Below are 17864 nucleotides of genomic sequence, written 5' to 3'. Positions count from 1 at the left end.
GTCGAGAAGGGACGCGCACGCTCCACGTGGGGCTCCGCGCTTCGCCTCCGCCACCGCCGAGTGACGCGAGCAAGGGCCTGCGATCATGGGAAATGTGGTTTCCGAACCTCGGGACCACGGCGGTGCGCCCCCCGCGTAGGCCCAGAGCAGGACTTCAGCTCCCGGTTGGCCTGCGGGCGCGGGAGAGTACGCGAAAGAAGGGGACGCGAGGGAAGGGGGCAGGGCGAGTGTGAGGGAGGAGGTGGGCGGGGCCGGGGAAGGCCAAGCGGAGGGGGCGGGGTCTGGCCGGCTGAGGCGCCGCCGCCCGCAGTTGGAGGAACCTGAGGCGCCGGGCCGGGAACCGCGGGGAGTCTGGACGGCGGCGGGCGCGAGGGCAGGCGTGCCCAGAGTGGTCGCGCGTGCGTCGGCCGCCGCCCCTCGGCCTTCCTCTTCGCGGGTCCCCTCCCTCTCCGCCGGGACGCGGGAGAGCCCGGCGCGCGACGGGGGCGCGAGGTGGAGCCGGCGGGGGCGGCCAATGCGAAACTGGCTGGTGCTGCTGTGCCCGTGTGTGCTCGGGGCCGCGCTGCACCTCTGGCTGCGGCTGCGCTCCCCGCCGCCCGCCCGCGCCTCCGGAGCCGGCCCGGCAGGTGAGGTCCTGGGGCCGGGAGGGCCAGGAAGCCGTGAGGGGCGGGAGGCCGCCTCCGAGCCCCCGGGCGGCTTCCTCCGCGGAGTCCCGAAGTGGGGAACGGGCCGAACGCGACCGTCCCCAGGCGAGACAAATGGCCCTTTTCATCCTCGGGGCGTTGAATCGGGCAAACTCGAGGGCGCTTTTCCCGTTTCGTGTCCCCGCCGCTTCTCACCTCCCGCTTTCTTCCTTTAGGGACACGAGAGCGGTGCCCGCCACCGCGAGTCCTTCGTCTGTCCCCCAGGCCTGGTCCGACTTGTCCGGCGCTTGCCCGCTGGCCCTGGGAGCAAAACCTTGTGTCCTTCAGCCGCGGGCGGCCCCTGCGTGCACCCGGGCTCCGGCTGCCCGGCCGCTTGCCTCCTTCCCAAGCTGTTGGTCTTACTCGGTCAAGACTTGGAGGTCTTAGTGCCGTGGGCAATGCCTGTGCGTGTTTGAAAAGGCTGGGTTTTGCTTTTAAGGATAACTTTGCTTTAAGAATATACTGCATTTTGTTTTCTTTGGAAACTATGATGTAAGTCGGTTAAACAAATCTGGACATGAAATAGGGCATGGCTACGAGGGGAGTTGTTCCTGTGAGTTTGGCTTGCGAAGCCTACTAATGAAGTGTACGTGAAAACATAAAATTCTCTAACGATCCTATCCACTTGTTCTAAAACTTAACACTCTCATGGGAATGAGATCTCTGTTCTTGTTCATTTCACCGCCTGATAGAATGCTTTGTCTATAGTAGGTACCCAGCGGATGTTTTTGTTGTTGTTAATGGGTTCTACCACTCTTTTTTCTTAATGGGTTTCCCTTTTTTTCTTGTCTTCTTTTTTAAGGGCTTGCCCTAGGACATATAAAGAAACCTAGAAGGCTGTTTTAAAAATGAGGTAATAGTTGTTTTGTGTTCTAACTACTCGGGGAGTTTTTTTCCTACCACTTCTCCCCAGAACAGCTGTTTTCTTATCCAAAAGTTTTCAAAATTAGGATTGAATATTTGCAATTCTGAGATGGGTCTGTGCCTTACTTTTTAGGTAGGAAGCAAGGAAACTAATTCGGCAATCCGCAAAGCAATCTCATTGTAATAATTGGGGGTTTTTATACTGGTAACAATCTCTTAGAATCTTTTCCTATTAGACAAACCACAAGATCTTTGAAAAGGTTATTTGTGTGACCTGAATAGAATTAAAATACTGTTTAATTTATTTAATGAAAATACAGTGGTTATGGAGCATTTAACCTGTTAACAGGTTAGGATTTGGGGCCTTTTTTTTTTTTTTTAAGGTTTTGTTTTTTAGGTTTTTGTAAACTGAGCTGAGGAAAGACTGCCATGGATATAAAATGCTTTGTAACATCTGTTAGATTTGTGTTTTACAGCTTTCTTTCCTTTTTTGTGCGATGAGTGAGCACTACTAGAATTTACTTGCAGAGCATTCTTAGGATATTTATGACCTTTAATTGCCTTTTGAGGTTGAGTAAACAAGCAAAACCTCTTTGCCTTCAGGCTTAAAACTTAGTAGGCAATTTCTTAGTTTCAGTGAAGTTTTTCCTATCCCCATAGTGTTTGGATGATGCCCCTATCTGCCATCAAGTTAACCTGAGCTAGATTAAGGAGCCTGGGAAGTAGGCCATGAAGAGGATCAGGCTATAGGTGAAGAAATCAGTAACTAGTTACAAAAATTAACTTTGACTTAGGTGGATAGTGTGCATCTGGCTAGATGATAAATTAGGTATTTTAATCTAAATGAAACCTGGCAGACTCCTAACTTTCACTTTTCAAAACTAAGAACAGTAGAAGCATATCGATCGCCAAAATTTCCTGCAGCTCCTTTTCCCATTGTGTTACCACCATGTTCAAACTAAAACATTTGGACACTTTTACATTTCTACCCTTATACCTTCAGCCTAAAGTGAGAGAGAAAACCCAAGATTTTGTTAAGTTTTCTTCCCTTGAATGAATGTTTTAAGATTTCTTTTTGTTCTCTTGTCTGCTTTCAGGCTCATTAAGTTGTGACATTTTTTTTAAAGGGAGACTTACCTTCCCTGAATATTAAAAAAGTCCCTCTAACTTGTAGTGGATTCAGCAAATCTTTGAGAGCCTACTCTGTGCCCGCTCCTGTTGTAGGTGTAGAGTTACAACAGTAATCCAGATCACGTCCCTGCTGTCATGCAGTTTACAATTTAGAAGGGAAGACAGAATGGAGAAAATAATTATTTAATATCCTAGGGGATAGTGATAGGTGAGATGACAAAATGAAAGCAGTGTAAGAGGACAGAGAATGGTGTGCTGCTGGTCTAAATAGAGAAGTCAGGGGAGGCCCCTCTAAGGAGGGGCCATTGAGCAGGGACCTGAATGAAGTGCAGGAGTCCTGTCCGCACCTGGCGCTTTTCTAATGTAGAAAACGGTCCAGGAGAGCAACTGGTGAAGAGGAAGCAGGTCTCTTTTGAAATCCGTGGGTGGATGAGGAGAGTGGAGACAGGGACACTAGACTGGAGAATATAGAGGATATATCTAATATATTATAAGATACTCGTTTTGGGTAATACCTTAGCAGGAATTATGTAAACAGTAAATTTGGAAAAAGAATGAGACCAAAGACGTCTTCTCTTTCTAGGATATTTGGAGAGAAGGAAACCAAAGAGAAAGGAAAGAAGCATATCCATTCAATAAATGCCTAGAGCGCTAGGTATCGAGCAAGCTAGATGTGGAGTCCCCTGCTCTGAGATCCTCCTAGTCTGTTGAACTGAAACAGACAGGGAGCAAGGAGAAGGCCAAAGACAAATTGAGCTTGCTTTACAATTTTGCCTAGGGCCAGTTCATCCAAAATTATCCCTGTATGTTAATCTTGTCTCTGTGCTTCGGTTTCCTTATTTATAAAATGATGATCTCATAGGATATGAGATACAATACAACACCCAGAAAAGTGCCTGATTCATAGTAAACACTCCATGAATTTTAGAGAGGAGGAATAGGATAGTGGTGGCTGGTGCGTAGGCTAGTGAGGTATTTGGGGAGGTTTTTGAGATTGGCGAGAGCATACTAGTAGTGTATGTGATGATTGTCCTTATCAGTAGATCTGTCATGAAGTTATATGTTTCCCTCATTTCCAAGATTTCTGCTAATTTGTGATTGATGTGAGAGCATGCATGTGAGAGTGGAAATTTTGGTCTGATTTTTAAGAATCCTTGGGCCTATTTTGAACAATCAGTTTTGAAATCAACCTCCCTTGGTCTTGAATAAATTTTTGGATGTCCGCTCTAAGTGCAGAGCCTCACAGGTTGCCAGACCCTCAGGATACTTACATATTAGAGAATAGAATGCTGTTGTCCTCAGGGAGCTTGTGTGGGGTTTTAATTATTCCTGGCATGAAAATTTGTTTTTTGTTTATTGCTCTATATCTACCATCTAGAACAGTGAACATAGGTGCTTAGTAATTTGAAGGAATGAATCAAGAGAATAAAACTGGGAAAGTATGAATGAATTTGTCACCTATATATCGTCTATTCACATTCCATGATGACCTTAGGATACAAATTTTTTCTTATAAAAGTAAAACAAGTTCTTTGTAGAAAAATTTGAAATTATTTTTAAAAACAGGGAAAATGATCTATATTACAGTTTTTGAATGCACATACAGTGCATGTTGGAGTGAAATTAGTATTTTTTAAAAATTGTATTGATGTATAATATACATTCAGAAAAGGGCCTGTAAATGTATAGCTTGATACATTTTCACAAACTGAATATACCCAACTAATCCTGCTCCTCAGAAGCAAGCTCCCTTCATGCTCCCTTCCATCACTGCCAGGAGTGGTAACCACTATCCTGATCTTAAATGGCAGAGATTTGCCTGTTGGTACTTTATATAAATGGAACCACACAGTATGTACATTATTCTTATAGTCTGCTGATCTTAATGTGGTGAATAACAGTATAACTCTATGGCTGCATATAGATACACCGTAATTTAACTAATCCTTTATTTCTGCATTCCTGGATTTTTGTAGTTTTTCACTATTAATAAATGATATTGTGATGAATAGAGATCTTTTAGTACATCACTGATTATTTCTTTTATTTTTTAAAGATTTTATTTATTTATTTGATAGCACAAGTAGGCAGAGTGGCAGACAGAGGGGAAGGCGGAGGGAGAGGAGAGGCAGGCTCCCTGCTGAGCAAAAAGCCCGACGTGGGGCTTGATCCCAGGACCCCGGGATCATGACCTGAGCCGAAGGCAGATGCTTAACCAACTGAGCCACTCAGGTGCCCTGATTATTTCTTTAGAATAAGTTCTTAGACATGGAATTGCTGGATAGAAGTTATACAGTTCTGGGGAGCCTGGGTGGCTCAGTCGGTTAAGTGTCTGACTCCCGATCTCAGCTCAGGTCTTGATCTCAGGGTCGTGAGTTCAAGCCCCGTCCGTGTTGGGCTCTACTCTGGGCATGGAGCCTTCTTAAAAAAAAAAAAAAAATTATCTGAGGTAGTTGATGTGTATTGGCAAATTGTCCCATAGAAGACTACCAAATTCCATTCCAGCAGCAACGTAGGAGAGGAGCCATTTCCTTAAAATAGCTCTCCACATTTCCTTGCAATACCAATGGTTGGGGTATTATTTAAGAAGATATTTGTCAGTTTGAACGTAGCAGAAGCCTGGTACCTTACTGCTCTAATTCAAACTTGATTCCTAATGAAACTGAGTATTTTTTCATAGGTTGGTTGGCTATTTGCATTTTATCTGTGAATTATCTTTGTGTCTTTTTGTAGCATGTTTACTTCTTAGCTGTTCGTTTCTTTCTCTGCTGTCTCCAGATGCAAGAATCAAAGTAGGTCCCCTGTACTAGCAACGTGTAGCAAAGGGTGCTGAAAGTATACAGGCAAAGGCCGGTTGGGGCACTAGGAACGTGGGCATTCTTATACAAGCGTTCATTGAGCACCCACTCCCTGGGTTTTGTACCGCGTAACGCAGTACTCACAAGTCTGTTGGACTGATTTACATTGCTGGTACATGGTAGAAGAAACCTGTTTTTTTTTTTTTAAGATTTTATTTATTTATTTGACAGAGAGATAGAGAGCACAAGTAGGCAGAGAGGCAGACAGAGGGAGAAGGAGAAGCAGGCTCCCCGCTGAGCAGGGAGCCCGACGTGGGGCTCGATCCCAGGACCCTGGGATCATGACCCGAGCCGAAGGCAGTCGCTTAACTGACTGAGCCACCCAGGCACCCCAAGAAACCTGTTTTTTTAACTGAGATATAATTGACCTATTACATGAGTTTCAGGTGTATGACATTGATTCAATATATGTACATATTGTAAAAATGAACACGATCTAACAGTTATAATTTTTTTTCTTGTGATGAGAACTTTTGAGATCTCTTAACAACTTTCAAATATGCATTACAGCATTATTCACTATAGCCACCAAGTTGTACATTACATCCCCATGACTTCTTTATTTTAACTGGAAGTCTGTACTTTTTGACCCCCTTCGCCCATTTTGCCCACATGTCACCCCTCACCTCTGGCAACCACCAGTCTGTTCTCTATGAGTTCGGTGTTTTGTTTTGTTTAGATTCTACATAAAAGTGAGACTGTAGGGGCGCCTGAGTGCCTCAGTCGTTAAGCGTCTGCCTTCGGCTCAGGTCATGATCCCGGGGTCCTGGATTGAGCCCTGTATCAGGCTCCCTGCTCAGCGGGGAGCCTGCTTCTCCCTCTCCCACTCCCCCTGCTTGTGTTCCCTCTCTCGCTGTGTCTCTCTCTCTCAAATAAGTAAATAAAATCTTTAAAAAAATAAAATAAAATAAATGTTCATGGAATTTCTAAAAAAATAAAGAATAATCTCCTTTAAAAAAAAAAAAGTGATGGGCGCCTGGGTGGCTCAGTTGGTTAAGCGACTGCCTTTGGCTCAGGTCATGATCCTGGAGTCCTGGGATCGAGTCCCGCATCAGGCTCCCTACTCAGTGGGGAGTCTGCTTCTCCCTCTGACCCTCCTCCCTCTCGTGCTCTCTCTTTCTCATTCTCTCTCCCAAATAAAATAAAAATAAAATCTTAAAAAAAAAAAAAGTGAGACTGTATCATATTTGTCTTTCTCTGTCTGACTTGGTTCACTTAGCGTAACATCCTCAAGGTCTATCCATGTTGTCAGAAATGGCAAGAAATTTCCTTCTTTTTTATGGCAAATAATATTCCATTGTATTTGTCTATAACACGTTTTCTTTGTTCATCTGTCAGTGAACACTTAGGTTATTTCCATGTCTTGGCTATTGTAAATAGCGCTGCAATGAACAGGGTGTGCAAATATCTTCTCCAATGTTTTCATTTCCTTCGAATAAATACCCGGAAGTGGAATTGCTGGATCATGTGGTAGTTCTAGTTTTAAGTTTTTGAGGAACCTCCGTAGTGTTTATTATAGGGACTATAGCGACTTATAGTCCCACCAAAAGTGCACAAGCCTTCCTTTTTCTACACTTTTCTACCAACACTTGTTGTTTCTTATCTTTTTGATACTAGCCATTCTGACAGGTGTGAGGTCATCTCACATTGTGGTTTTGATTTGCATTTTCCTGATGATGAGTGATGTTGGCTGTACCTGTTGGTCATCTGTATGTTGTCTTTGGGAACATGTCTATTCAGATCCGCTGCCTATTTTTTAATTGGATTGCTTGGTTTTTTGCTATTGAATTGTAAGAGTTTTTTTTAAATATATTTTCAGTATTGGGGGCGCCTGGGTGGCTCAGTCGTTAAGCGTCTGCCTTCGGCTCAGGTCATGATCCCAGGGTCCTGGGATCGAGCCCTGCATTGGGCTCCCTGCTTGGCGGGAAGCCTGCTTCTCCCTCTCCCACTCCCCCTGCTTGTGTTCCTGCTCCCACTATCTCTCTCTCTTTGTGAAATAAATAAATCTTTAAAAAAAATAAAATAAAATAAAATATATTTTCAGTATTAACCCCTTATCAGATACATGATTTGCAAATATTTTATCCCATTTATAGGTTATCTTTTCATTTTGTTGATGGTTTCCTTTGCTGTGCAGAAACTTTTTAGTTTGATGTAGTGCTGATTTATTTTTGCTTTTGTTGCATTTGCTTCTGGTGACAAATCCAAAAAATCATCACCAAAACCAGTGTCAGGGAGCTTACCCCCTATGTTTTATTCTAGGAGTTTTATGATGTCCGGTCTTAGGTTCAAATCTTTGATCCATTTTAAGTTGATTTTTGTGTATGGTATAAGGTGGTGGTCTGGTTTCATTCTTTTACATATGGCTCTCTAGTTTTCCCAGCACCATCGCTTCTCGGCCTTTTAGCTAAGATCAAGTGTAGTACCAACATCATTCTTTCCCCATTGTGTATTCTTGTCTCCTTTGGCATAGGTTAATTGACCATATAATTGTGGGTTTATTTCTGGGCTCTATTCTATTCCATTGATCTATGTGTCAGTTTTTATGCCAAAACTATGCTGTTTTAATTACCATATCCTTGTAATATAGTTTGAAACCAGGGAGCATAATGCCTCCAGTTTTTTGGTTGGTGTTTTTTTGTTGTTGTTTTTTGTCTTTTTTTTTTTTTTTCATTTTTTTCTCCTATGACCCCACCTACCTCCCTTCTGGCAACCACCAAGTTGTTCTGTGTATTTAAGAGTCTGCTTTTTTGTTTGTCTCTCTCTTTTTTTTTTTTTGCCTTGTTTCATCATTTGTTTTGTTTCTTCGATTCCACATATGAGTGAAATCATATTTGTCTTTCTCTAACTGACTTATTTCACTTAGCATAGTACTCTCTTGGTCCATTTATGTTGTTGCAAATGGTAAGATTTCATTCTTTTTTATGGTCAAGTGATAGTCCATTGTGTGTATATACCACATCTTCTTTATCCATTCATCTACCGATAGACACTTGGGCTACTTACATATCTTGGCTACTGTAAATAATGCTGCAGTAAACGTAGGGGTGCGTGTATCTTTTCAGTCATGTTGCTTGATTTGCAAATACTGAACCACTTTTGCATTCCTAGAATAAATCCCACTTGATTGTGGTGAATGATTTTTTTAAATATATCATTGTATTTTCGGTTTGCTGATATTTTGTTGAGAATTTTTACATCATGTTCATCAGAGATGTTGGCTTGTAGTTGTTTTTTTGTGGTGTCTTTATCTGGTTTTGGTATCAGGGTCATTCTGGCCTTGTAGAATAAATTTGGAAGCTTTCTTTCCTCTTCTATTTTTTGGAATAGTTTGAGAAGAATAGATATTAACTCTTCTTTGAACGTCTGGTGGAATTTACCTATGAAGCCATCTGGTCCTGGACTTTAGTTTGTTGGTTTTTTGATCACAGATTCAATTTCATTGCTGGTAATCTGTCTCCAAATTTTCTTTTTCTTCCTAATTCAGTTTTGGAAGGTTATGTTTCTAGGAAGTTACCCATTTCTTCTAGGTTGTCCAATTTGTTGGCAAATAATTTCTTATAATATTTTCTTATAATCCTTTGTATTTCTGTGATGTTGGTTGTTATTTCTCTTCCTTAATTTCTGATAGTATTTATTTGAGTCCTCTCTTTCTTTCTTTTTTTTTTTTTTTTTTTTTTTTTTTAAAGATTTTATTTATTTATTTGAGAGAGAGAGAATGTGAGACAGAGAGCATGAGAGGGAGGAGAGTCAGAGGGAGAAGCAGACTCCCCGCTGAGCAGGGAGCCTGATGTGGGACTCGATCCCGGGACTCCAGAATCATGACCTGAGCCGAAGGCAGTCGCTTAACCAACTGAGCCACCCAGGAGCCCCCTCTCTTTCTTTCTTTTTTTTTTTTTTTTTGATGAGTCTGGGTAAGATATATCAATTTTGTTGGTGTTTTCAAAGAACCAGCTCCTGGTTTCATTGATCCGTCTATTGTTCTCTTGGTCTCTATATCATTTGTTTCTGCTCTCATCTTTATTATTTCCTTCCTTCTGTTGGCTTTGGGTTTTGTTCTTCCTCTAGCTTCTTTAGCTATAAGGTTAGATTATTTGAGATTTTTCTTATTTCTTGAGGTAGGCCTGTATTGCTGTAATCATCCCTCTTAGATGATGATAGAACAGCTTATGCTTCACGATGCCCTCCTGTTTTGTTCTTTCCTGAGATTGCTGTGGCTATTTAAGGTCTTTTGTGGTTTCATACAAATGTTAGAGTTGTTTGCTGTATTTCTGTGAAAAATGCCACTAGAATTTTGATAGGCATTGCATTGAATCTGTACATTGCTTTGGGTAGTATGGACGTTTAAAAAATATTCTTCCAACCCGTGAGCACAGAATATCATTCCATTTATTTGTGTCTTCTTCAGTTTCTTTCATCAGTGTCTTACAGCTTCCAGTGTACATCTCTTTCACCTCCTTGGTTAAATTTATTCCTAGGTAATTTATTCTTTTTGATTCAGTTGTTAATAGGATTGGTTTCTGAATTTTTTTTTTGCTAGTTCATTATTAGTGTCTAAAGTGCCACTGATTTTTGTAGATTGATTTTGTATCCTTCAACCTTACTGAATTTGTTATTTCTAATAGTTTTTTGGTTGAGTCTTTAGAAACCTATTTTTCAGTATATCTGGAAGGAAAAGTTTTTTCAAAGGCCAAAATCTGCTACGCACTTCTCTTCTGCAAGAAAAGGAGAAATGCGTGTAAATTAAAGCAGTTCCTCAGAAGCTGCTTAGACATGGATTAGAAGCAGAGAGAGGATTGGCAGTGGAATGAGATCAAAAAGTAGTTTGCAACCATAAGCCGTGGGATTTTCACATGCCACATGGTCATCTTTATCTTTATTATTTATTTATTAAGTTTTAGAAAAATCTTGTTTGGCAGTGAGATGAAGAAACCAGGGATAAACCATTGGAATAGGCTTGGGATTTTTTTTCTCGTATTTTAAGTTTTTATTATGAAAATCTTTAAACATACCAAAAGTATAAGATTATAACAAATATTACATACTTACCATACACCTTCAACTCCCATTTTTCATGAACACTCCTACCCACTTCTTCCCACTGGATGATTTGGAAGCAAATCACAGATAAGTTATTATTTCCGTAAATGTCTTAGTATATTATCTCTAGAGATAGACTTTAAAAAACCATAACCACAAAACTGTCATCACAGTTAGAAAAATTAATGATTCTTTCCAATATTTAGTGTTCAGAATTTCCCAACTGTCTTTTTTTATTATTATATTTTAATTCCAGTGTAGTTAATCTACAGTGTTGTATTAGTTTCAGGTGTACCATATAGTGACTCAGCACTTCCACATATTTCTCAGTGCTCACCATTAGGACACCCCTGTCATGGTCCAGTGGAGTCCGAATTGAAGCAGTGGGTAGAATTAATGATGAGAAAGGGATAGATTTCAGATATTTTTCATGAAGACTTTGTCAGTCAAGAACAAGTTAAATTATGTTTCATGTAATCCATTTCTCAAAGGTTTATTTTGATTTTCTACCAAAAATTAGGCAGTGATATTTGGCACTTAATGGTTTGTTTTAGTTATTTTATGATTTTCATTTTGTGCATCAACCTTGTTTTCTGATGATGTCAGGTAAATGAGGCATTTCGGTTAAATGTGATTTTGCTCTTCTACAGCTTTTAATCGTTCCAGAAGACATTTTGAAATGGATGAAATAGACTATCTGAAGACTTTTTGGTATCAGTTTGTTTGTTTTTATTAGGAAACTGAGGCACAGGGATTTAAATAGCTTGTTACTGGTATCATGCAGGTTTTGGAATCAATGTCCGATATGTCTAGTTACTACATTTGCCTCATTCCTGTTGCTAAAAGTACCTACTATTAATATTTTTCTGTGAAAAAGTGGGGGTGAAGTGGGATATCAGTGCCAATTTTACATAAGCATTTAAATTATTCTCCAAATTCAGACTCATTTAGAGTTAGTTCCAGCAATAGGTACAACTTTCATTGTATAGTTCTGTGTGTCTGAGAAAAAAATGTTCCTGGGCCATGAGTTTAAAAAAATTAACGTGCTAACCAGCATTTCCAGTGATCTGCTTATCACTAATTTCCCGTCCTGAACTGGTGTTACAAATAAAAGATCAGAATTTAGTCTCAGATGAGCTACATGGAGCTGTGGCGCTAATAGAACAGTGATGAAGAATGGAGTTAAATTGCCAGGAATTAAACCTAGCTGTTTGCCTTGGGGGAAGTTACTGAATTCTCATTGCCTCTTTCCTTGTTTAATAAGGAGCCTGACCCCACCTACTTCTCAGGGTTGTGAGCATTAAATGATACTCTACATGCAAAGCATTAAACTGATACTCTATTCATAGTATTTAGTACTTTGTAAGTGTGCAATAAATATGGTCTATTATAAGCAAGCTTAGTCAAGGAAAATTTGGATTTACATTAAAGATAAATTCCTGCCTAGGGAATTTATGACCGCCTGGGTGGCACAGTCGGTTAGGTGGTCAGCTCTTGGTTTCAGCTCAGGTCATGATCTCACAGCCCCAGGATCAAGCCCCCACTCAGCGGGGAGTCTGCTTGGGATTCTCTCTCCCTCTCCCTGTCCCTCCCACTTGTGCTCTCACTCTCTCTCTCTCTCTAAAATAAATAACAACAACAAAAAAAGATAAATTCCTGCCTTTAAAGAAGAATTCGTTTTAGTACAGGATTCACTTTAGGCTAAAATAACATCTCTACTTCATTTAGGTTAAATTTTTTTTTAGAAACGTGTCTGTTGTGGAAAATAAGGTATCTACACAAAAATTCATATATTCCTAGAATTGTTACAATGTAATATCCTTCAGGTATCCTATTAGAAGACTCTGTCTCCCAGATTTTCTTTTTATTATTTTAATTGGTCCTTTGAAAAAATATCAACATGTTTTTGTTGTCTATTGGCTGAATACATGGATCCTATGGCATATAAAAGGATTGCACTTAATGTAGTAAAGATCTCTGGCCTTCAATTATTTATTTTTGGAAACATTTTGGATCAGTTCCCATGATTGGAGAAAGAGGTGAAAGGGGCCCCTCATCAGAGCTGTATATAAGCTTGTAGCACTCCAGCTTTGAAACTGGTGATAGAAAACAAAGTATCTTTCCTTTCTGTCTTCTAAGGACAATTTTTTTTTTAAATGTAATCCTGCCCGTTAGACCTTATGGCAGTAAAAAATGAGCCATTCATATGAGTTGTCACTTGATTTATTTGTGTGTGTGTGTGTGTGTGTGTGCGTGCGCGCACGCGTCTCCCTGGAAATGTTGCTTCCCTCTTTCATTCTTTGGGATATTTAATAAGTGATACGAGGTTTGCTGGCTGTAGAATTTATTGGTATTAATCAGGGTTCTGGTACTTTCTAGCATAGTAGTCTTTCAGCTTTATTTCCCAATCTTACTGATTTTTTTTTAAGAGAGAGAGCAAGAGCCGGAGTGGGGGGTGCAGAGGGAGAGGAAGAAAGAAAATCCCAAGCAGGCTCCATGCCCAGCACAGAGCCCAACATGGGGCTCAATCTCACAACCCTGAAATCATGACCTGAGCCGAAATCAAGAGTCGGCTGCTCAACCGAGCCACCCAGGCGCCCCCTATAGTGTTAATGTAGGCCTTCACCTTTGAAAGCACATATTTGTGGGGTGGTTATAGTTGCTGTTGGTTGCCAGTGAGTCCCTACTATTTTGGTATCAAACCAGGACCTTTATACACATTATCTCATTTTTACAACAACGGCCACTTCTATGAGAAGTGTTACTATACCCATTTGTAGTTTAGGAAACTGAGGCTCAAGAAGTTAACTTTTCAGGGTGGCTGGCTCAGTCAGTAGAGCATGAGACTCTTGATCTCAGGGTTCAGGGTTCTCAGGGTTCAAGCCCCATGTTGGGGATAGAGATTACTTAAAATTTCTTTTTAAATCTTTAATTAAAAAAAAAAGAGAAGTTAAAGAACTTCTGTAGGTCATAAAAAGAACCAGGATTCTGCTCGTGGCCTAATGGACTCACACTGCCTACTATTGCATGGTTTATGCCGTGCTGCCTTTCCAAGCTCATTCTCACCATAAACATCTTGTTAGTTTTGAAGAATTTATGTACTTATGTGAGCATAAATATATGCATATGTGGGGAAGACAAAAGACTCTATGCCAAAAATGTTAGCAGTGGTTATCTGGATGGTACATCTGTGGGTGATTTCTAAAATATTTTTTCTTTGTATTTCTTTGTATTTTCTATACACATGAACATGTATTATTTTGTAATAAACATTTTTATGTTACATATTGAACAGTAATTGAGACATGACGTTTCTAATTTATTGTTGCTTATTTCTAGATCAATTGGCCTTATTTCCTCAGTGGAAATCTCATCACTATGATGTGGTAGTTGGTGTGTTGTCAGCTCGCAATAACCATGAACTTCGAAATGTGATAAGAAGCACCTGGCTGAAGCATTTAATACAACATCCGTCATTAAGTCAACGGTAGGTTTTCTTAGTTGGCACCTGCCTGATTAACTGAGTAAAAGTTCTGAAAAACCTCTTTTGGGATAGTCAGAGATGTTAATTTAGGCATGCGGCCTCTCTTCCTGGGAGAAATGGCTATTTCATTTTGCTTTCCCTCCACATAGTTGAGTCACAAAAGTAAATTTAACCAAGGTTCTTAGCCGAAAGGTAGTTAGGGGAGAATATATTCATTGGTTAACATATTAGTATTTATAGATACCTAGTTTGTTTTGTTTTTGCTTTGATTTAGAATAGTAATTCCTTTTTTTTTTTTTTTTTTTTGAGAGAGAGAGCAAGAGTGAGCAGGGGGAGGGGCAGAGGGAGAGGGAGAGAGAATCTTAAGCAGGTTCCATGCCCAGCTTGGAGCCCAGTGCAGGACTGGATCTCACAACCCTGAGGTCATGACCTGAGCTGAAATCAAGGGTTGGACACTTAACCAACTGAGCCACCCAGGTGCCCCTAGAATAGTAATTCTTAAAGGGTCCTATTCCAGAATAGGTCTCTGCTTAGACTGTTTGTGTCTAAATATGCTTTTCACTAACTTCACAGAGACACACTGAATTTTTTCTGTTCTATATATTTTTTTTAAGTACACACTGTGTGTAGCTCTTTTTCCTGACTGCCCTTCAAGGACTGAGCTTTGGTAGCACATCTTATATTGATATTAAATGGCTCAGTTATTGGTTAAGAACCCAGGGCCTTAGTCTTCTCAGTGAGACCAGCCTCTGAAGATTACGTAGTGAGGGGCTAGTGGAAGAGAAGCATGGGAGGTTGAACTTTTAGTTATGTGAGGACACTCAGGTGATGAGCAGTTCTAGATGGCCCTCTCAGGATTGCATTAAACTGGCATGTTTGGGACTGAGTAGCTATACAATTGCAGAATTTTCTTGTCATAAGTAGTGAACATTTATAGATTTCCTATCTTATTCATAGTGGCTTTCATTCCTTTTCAAGATAGATTTCTTTAGTTCATGAGCTCAGTGATAATAGTACCTATTACCCAGCAAATGAAAGGCCTCAGACTCATCACTGCTGTCAGAACCTCCTCCAAAACCTGCACTTCCTAGGTAGCCTTTCCCATCTCGGAAAATAATGACCCCTCTCTACCAGTTGTTCAGACAGAAAATGCTGGTGACTATGTTATAAATGAGGGAGTAAGTCCCCCTTTTGGGTCTTTAAGGATCTCTCCAGCATGGTCACAGAAGTGACACTGGGAGAGGCATATGAAATTAGATTTATTATACTCACAAGTCCTAGAGAGGGAGGCACAGTATGCCACACAGGGGGCGGCCATTCAGGAGGAGAGTCCAGGGAGCAGGCTCAACCAAGCAGGTGGGGAGCCGACAGAGCGCGGGGCCCAATGGGCACGTGCCTTTACTGAGGGTCATGGTGGAGTATACAAGCAGAAGGCATGAGGGGACCTCGTTGTGTTAGAGTGTCACTAGGTCAGTCAGGGGAGGGCCACAGGGGGATCTCATGGTAGGGACCAGCCTTGTCATTCTGGTGTTATCAGGTCACCTGAGGAGGATGCTCATAGCCTGTTTGTGAGGATGTTGAGGCACCAGGAAAATAGGAAGTTTTAAAAATTTATAATACATTGTTACCTTGATTTCTTCTTTCTCTCATCCAACCCATCAGCATGTTTTCTTGGTGCTACCTTTAAATCATATCCAGGATCCAGCCTCTCACCCTTTTACCAGTACTATCAGAACCACCACACTCTCCCCATCAGGCCACAGTACCTCTCACTTGGAGTCTTGCAGAAGCCTCTATCTGGATTTCCTGCTTCTGCCTTTATTCCCCTATATTTTATTTTCCATGCAGCAGCCAGAATGCTGCTTTTAAAATTCGTCAAATTACGTCAGTTTTCTGCTCATACCCCTCCGTTGACTTCTCTTTAGCTCAGAGTAAAATGCCAAGTCTTTCCTGTGGTCTTTGACCTTATCTACATCTACTTGCCCTACACTGGCAAACATACTGCTAGTGTACGGACTAGTGCTTCCATGCACTAAATGTGCTTCTGCCTCGGGGCCTTTGCACTTACTGTCTCCCCTGTCTTTATCACTCTTCCACTGGATATCCTCATGGTTCACAGTGTCACGTTTTTCAGGTCTCTGTTTAGATGTCACCTTAGCAGGAGGCAGCCCTATATTAAATAGCACCTAACCCCTTTTCCCTCTCTGTCCTCCCTTATTGACTTTATTTTCCTTTATAATACTTATTTCCAACTCGCATGTTTATTATATTTAGCTTTATATTTATAAGTTGTCTTTCCCCACTAGAATATAGTTTCATGAGCATAGGGACTTTAACTTTTTTTTTTTTTTAAGATTTTATTTTGAGAGAGAGAACATGAGTAAGCAGGGGGAGGGGCTGAGGGAGAGGGAGAGAGAATCTTAAGCAGGCTCCACACACTGGGCGTGGAGCCCAACACTGGGCTTGATCCCACGACCTGAGATCATGACCTGAGCCAAAACCAAGAGTTGGATGCTCAACCGACTGAACCACCCAGGCACCCCGGGAATTTAACTTTTTTCACTAATGTATTCCCAGTACTTAGAACCTAACTTGGCACAGGGTAAAGCACTCAACAACTATTGAGGGAATGACTCAGACTAAATGTCATAAGGAAAATTAACATTCAGATAGTCACCAATAATTTATTTGCCATCATAGCATTACTGCTTTAAATTTAGGAAGCTTGGTGATTTGTTTTATAAAAATGATGGGATACCTGTATAAAAATAGGTATTAGCCAAAAACAACTTCTTGGGGCAGAGTAATTTTGTGGATCTAGTAAGAGTATTTAAGATGGCTTTAAAAAAACTAATTTGGTGGGCGCCTGGGTGGCTCAGTCGTTAAGCATCTGCCTTCGTCTCAGGTCATGATCCCAGGGTCCTGGGATCGAGCCCCACATGGGGCTCCCTGCTCGGCGGGAAGCCTGCTTCTCCCTCTCCCACTCCCCCTGCTTGTGTTCCTGCTCTTGCTGTCTCTGTCTCTGTCAAATAAATAAATAAAATCTTAAAAAAAAAAAAAAAAACTAATTTGGTAAATATCTGCAATAATTTAATAAGTAAACTTATTCATTTCTGTTTATACTTTTATTCTAAATGCTAGTTGTTTATGAATGGTATTCTGCCTTAATTGGCCATTAGTAAAAGAAAATGTTTGCATTTCTGTGGCTGTGGCTTACTTTCAAATCTTGCATTTCACTGAGGGAGCCAGACTCCACATATATTTCCAGGATCTTATTTAATTAAAAGCCTTTGTAATAAAATTAATAAGTTGCCAACTTCATAAGTATCTCTTACGTATCTTCTGCAAGCAGGTAGTGTACTGCGTGTGGTAGAATACAAAGATAGTTGCCATATACTCCTTGCTCAGCGGGGAGCCTGCTTCTCCCTCTGCCTGCCTGCTCTGCCTGCCGCTCTCCCTGCTTGTGCTCTCTCTCTGACAAATAAAATCTTTAAAAAAAAAAAAAAGTCCCCCCCCCCCCAAAAAACAGTTGCCATATAGTCTGAGTCTTTATAGGAGCTTGAAGTTTAATAGGAGGAAATAGATGTAATAGTGTAATAAAATGTTATATGTGCTATCATATAAATAGGTATAAAACAGCCTGGAGTGTTTGGGAAACTCCAAACAGTTCCAAGTAACTGGAACCCCTGGGGGGGTTCAGGGGAGGGTGTGGGTGAGTGAGATGAAGCGCTAGGGAAGGAAAGGGGGGCCGAGAGACAGGGATTATGAGGTAGAGAGAGGGAGGGCGTCGAACCCAGAGGCAGA

The 17864-nt window shown here is 41.0% G+C and overlaps 1 protein-coding gene across 3 annotated transcripts in view; it reads left to right on the top strand.

Moving 5' to 3' along the window:
• Positions 1 to 279: 279 nt before the first annotated feature.
• The window catches only part of B3GALNT2 (beta-1,3-N-acetylgalactosaminyltransferase 2), a 57217-nt gene continuing 39632 nt past the window's right edge, over positions 280 to 17864 (top strand). For all 3 annotated transcript variants that reach the window (XM_078077730.1, XM_036109744.2, XM_036109746.2), the window contains exons 1-2: positions 280 to 626; positions 13916 to 14063. In XM_078077730.1, coding sequence (XP_077933856.1) covers positions 515 to 626; positions 13916 to 14063 — 260 coding nt within the window. In that variant the 5' untranslated portion in view covers positions 280 to 514. The remainder of the gene's footprint in view (positions 627 to 13915; positions 14064 to 17864) is intronic.

Source organism: Halichoerus grypus, chromosome 7, assembly GCF_964656455.1.
Source record: "Halichoerus grypus chromosome 7, mHalGry1.hap1.1, whole genome shotgun sequence".
Taxonomy (NCBI): domain Eukaryota; kingdom Metazoa; phylum Chordata; class Mammalia; order Carnivora; family Phocidae; genus Halichoerus; species Halichoerus grypus.
The sequence above is the reverse complement of the archived record's forward strand: the minus strand, read 5'-3'. Positions and strand labels throughout refer to the sequence as shown.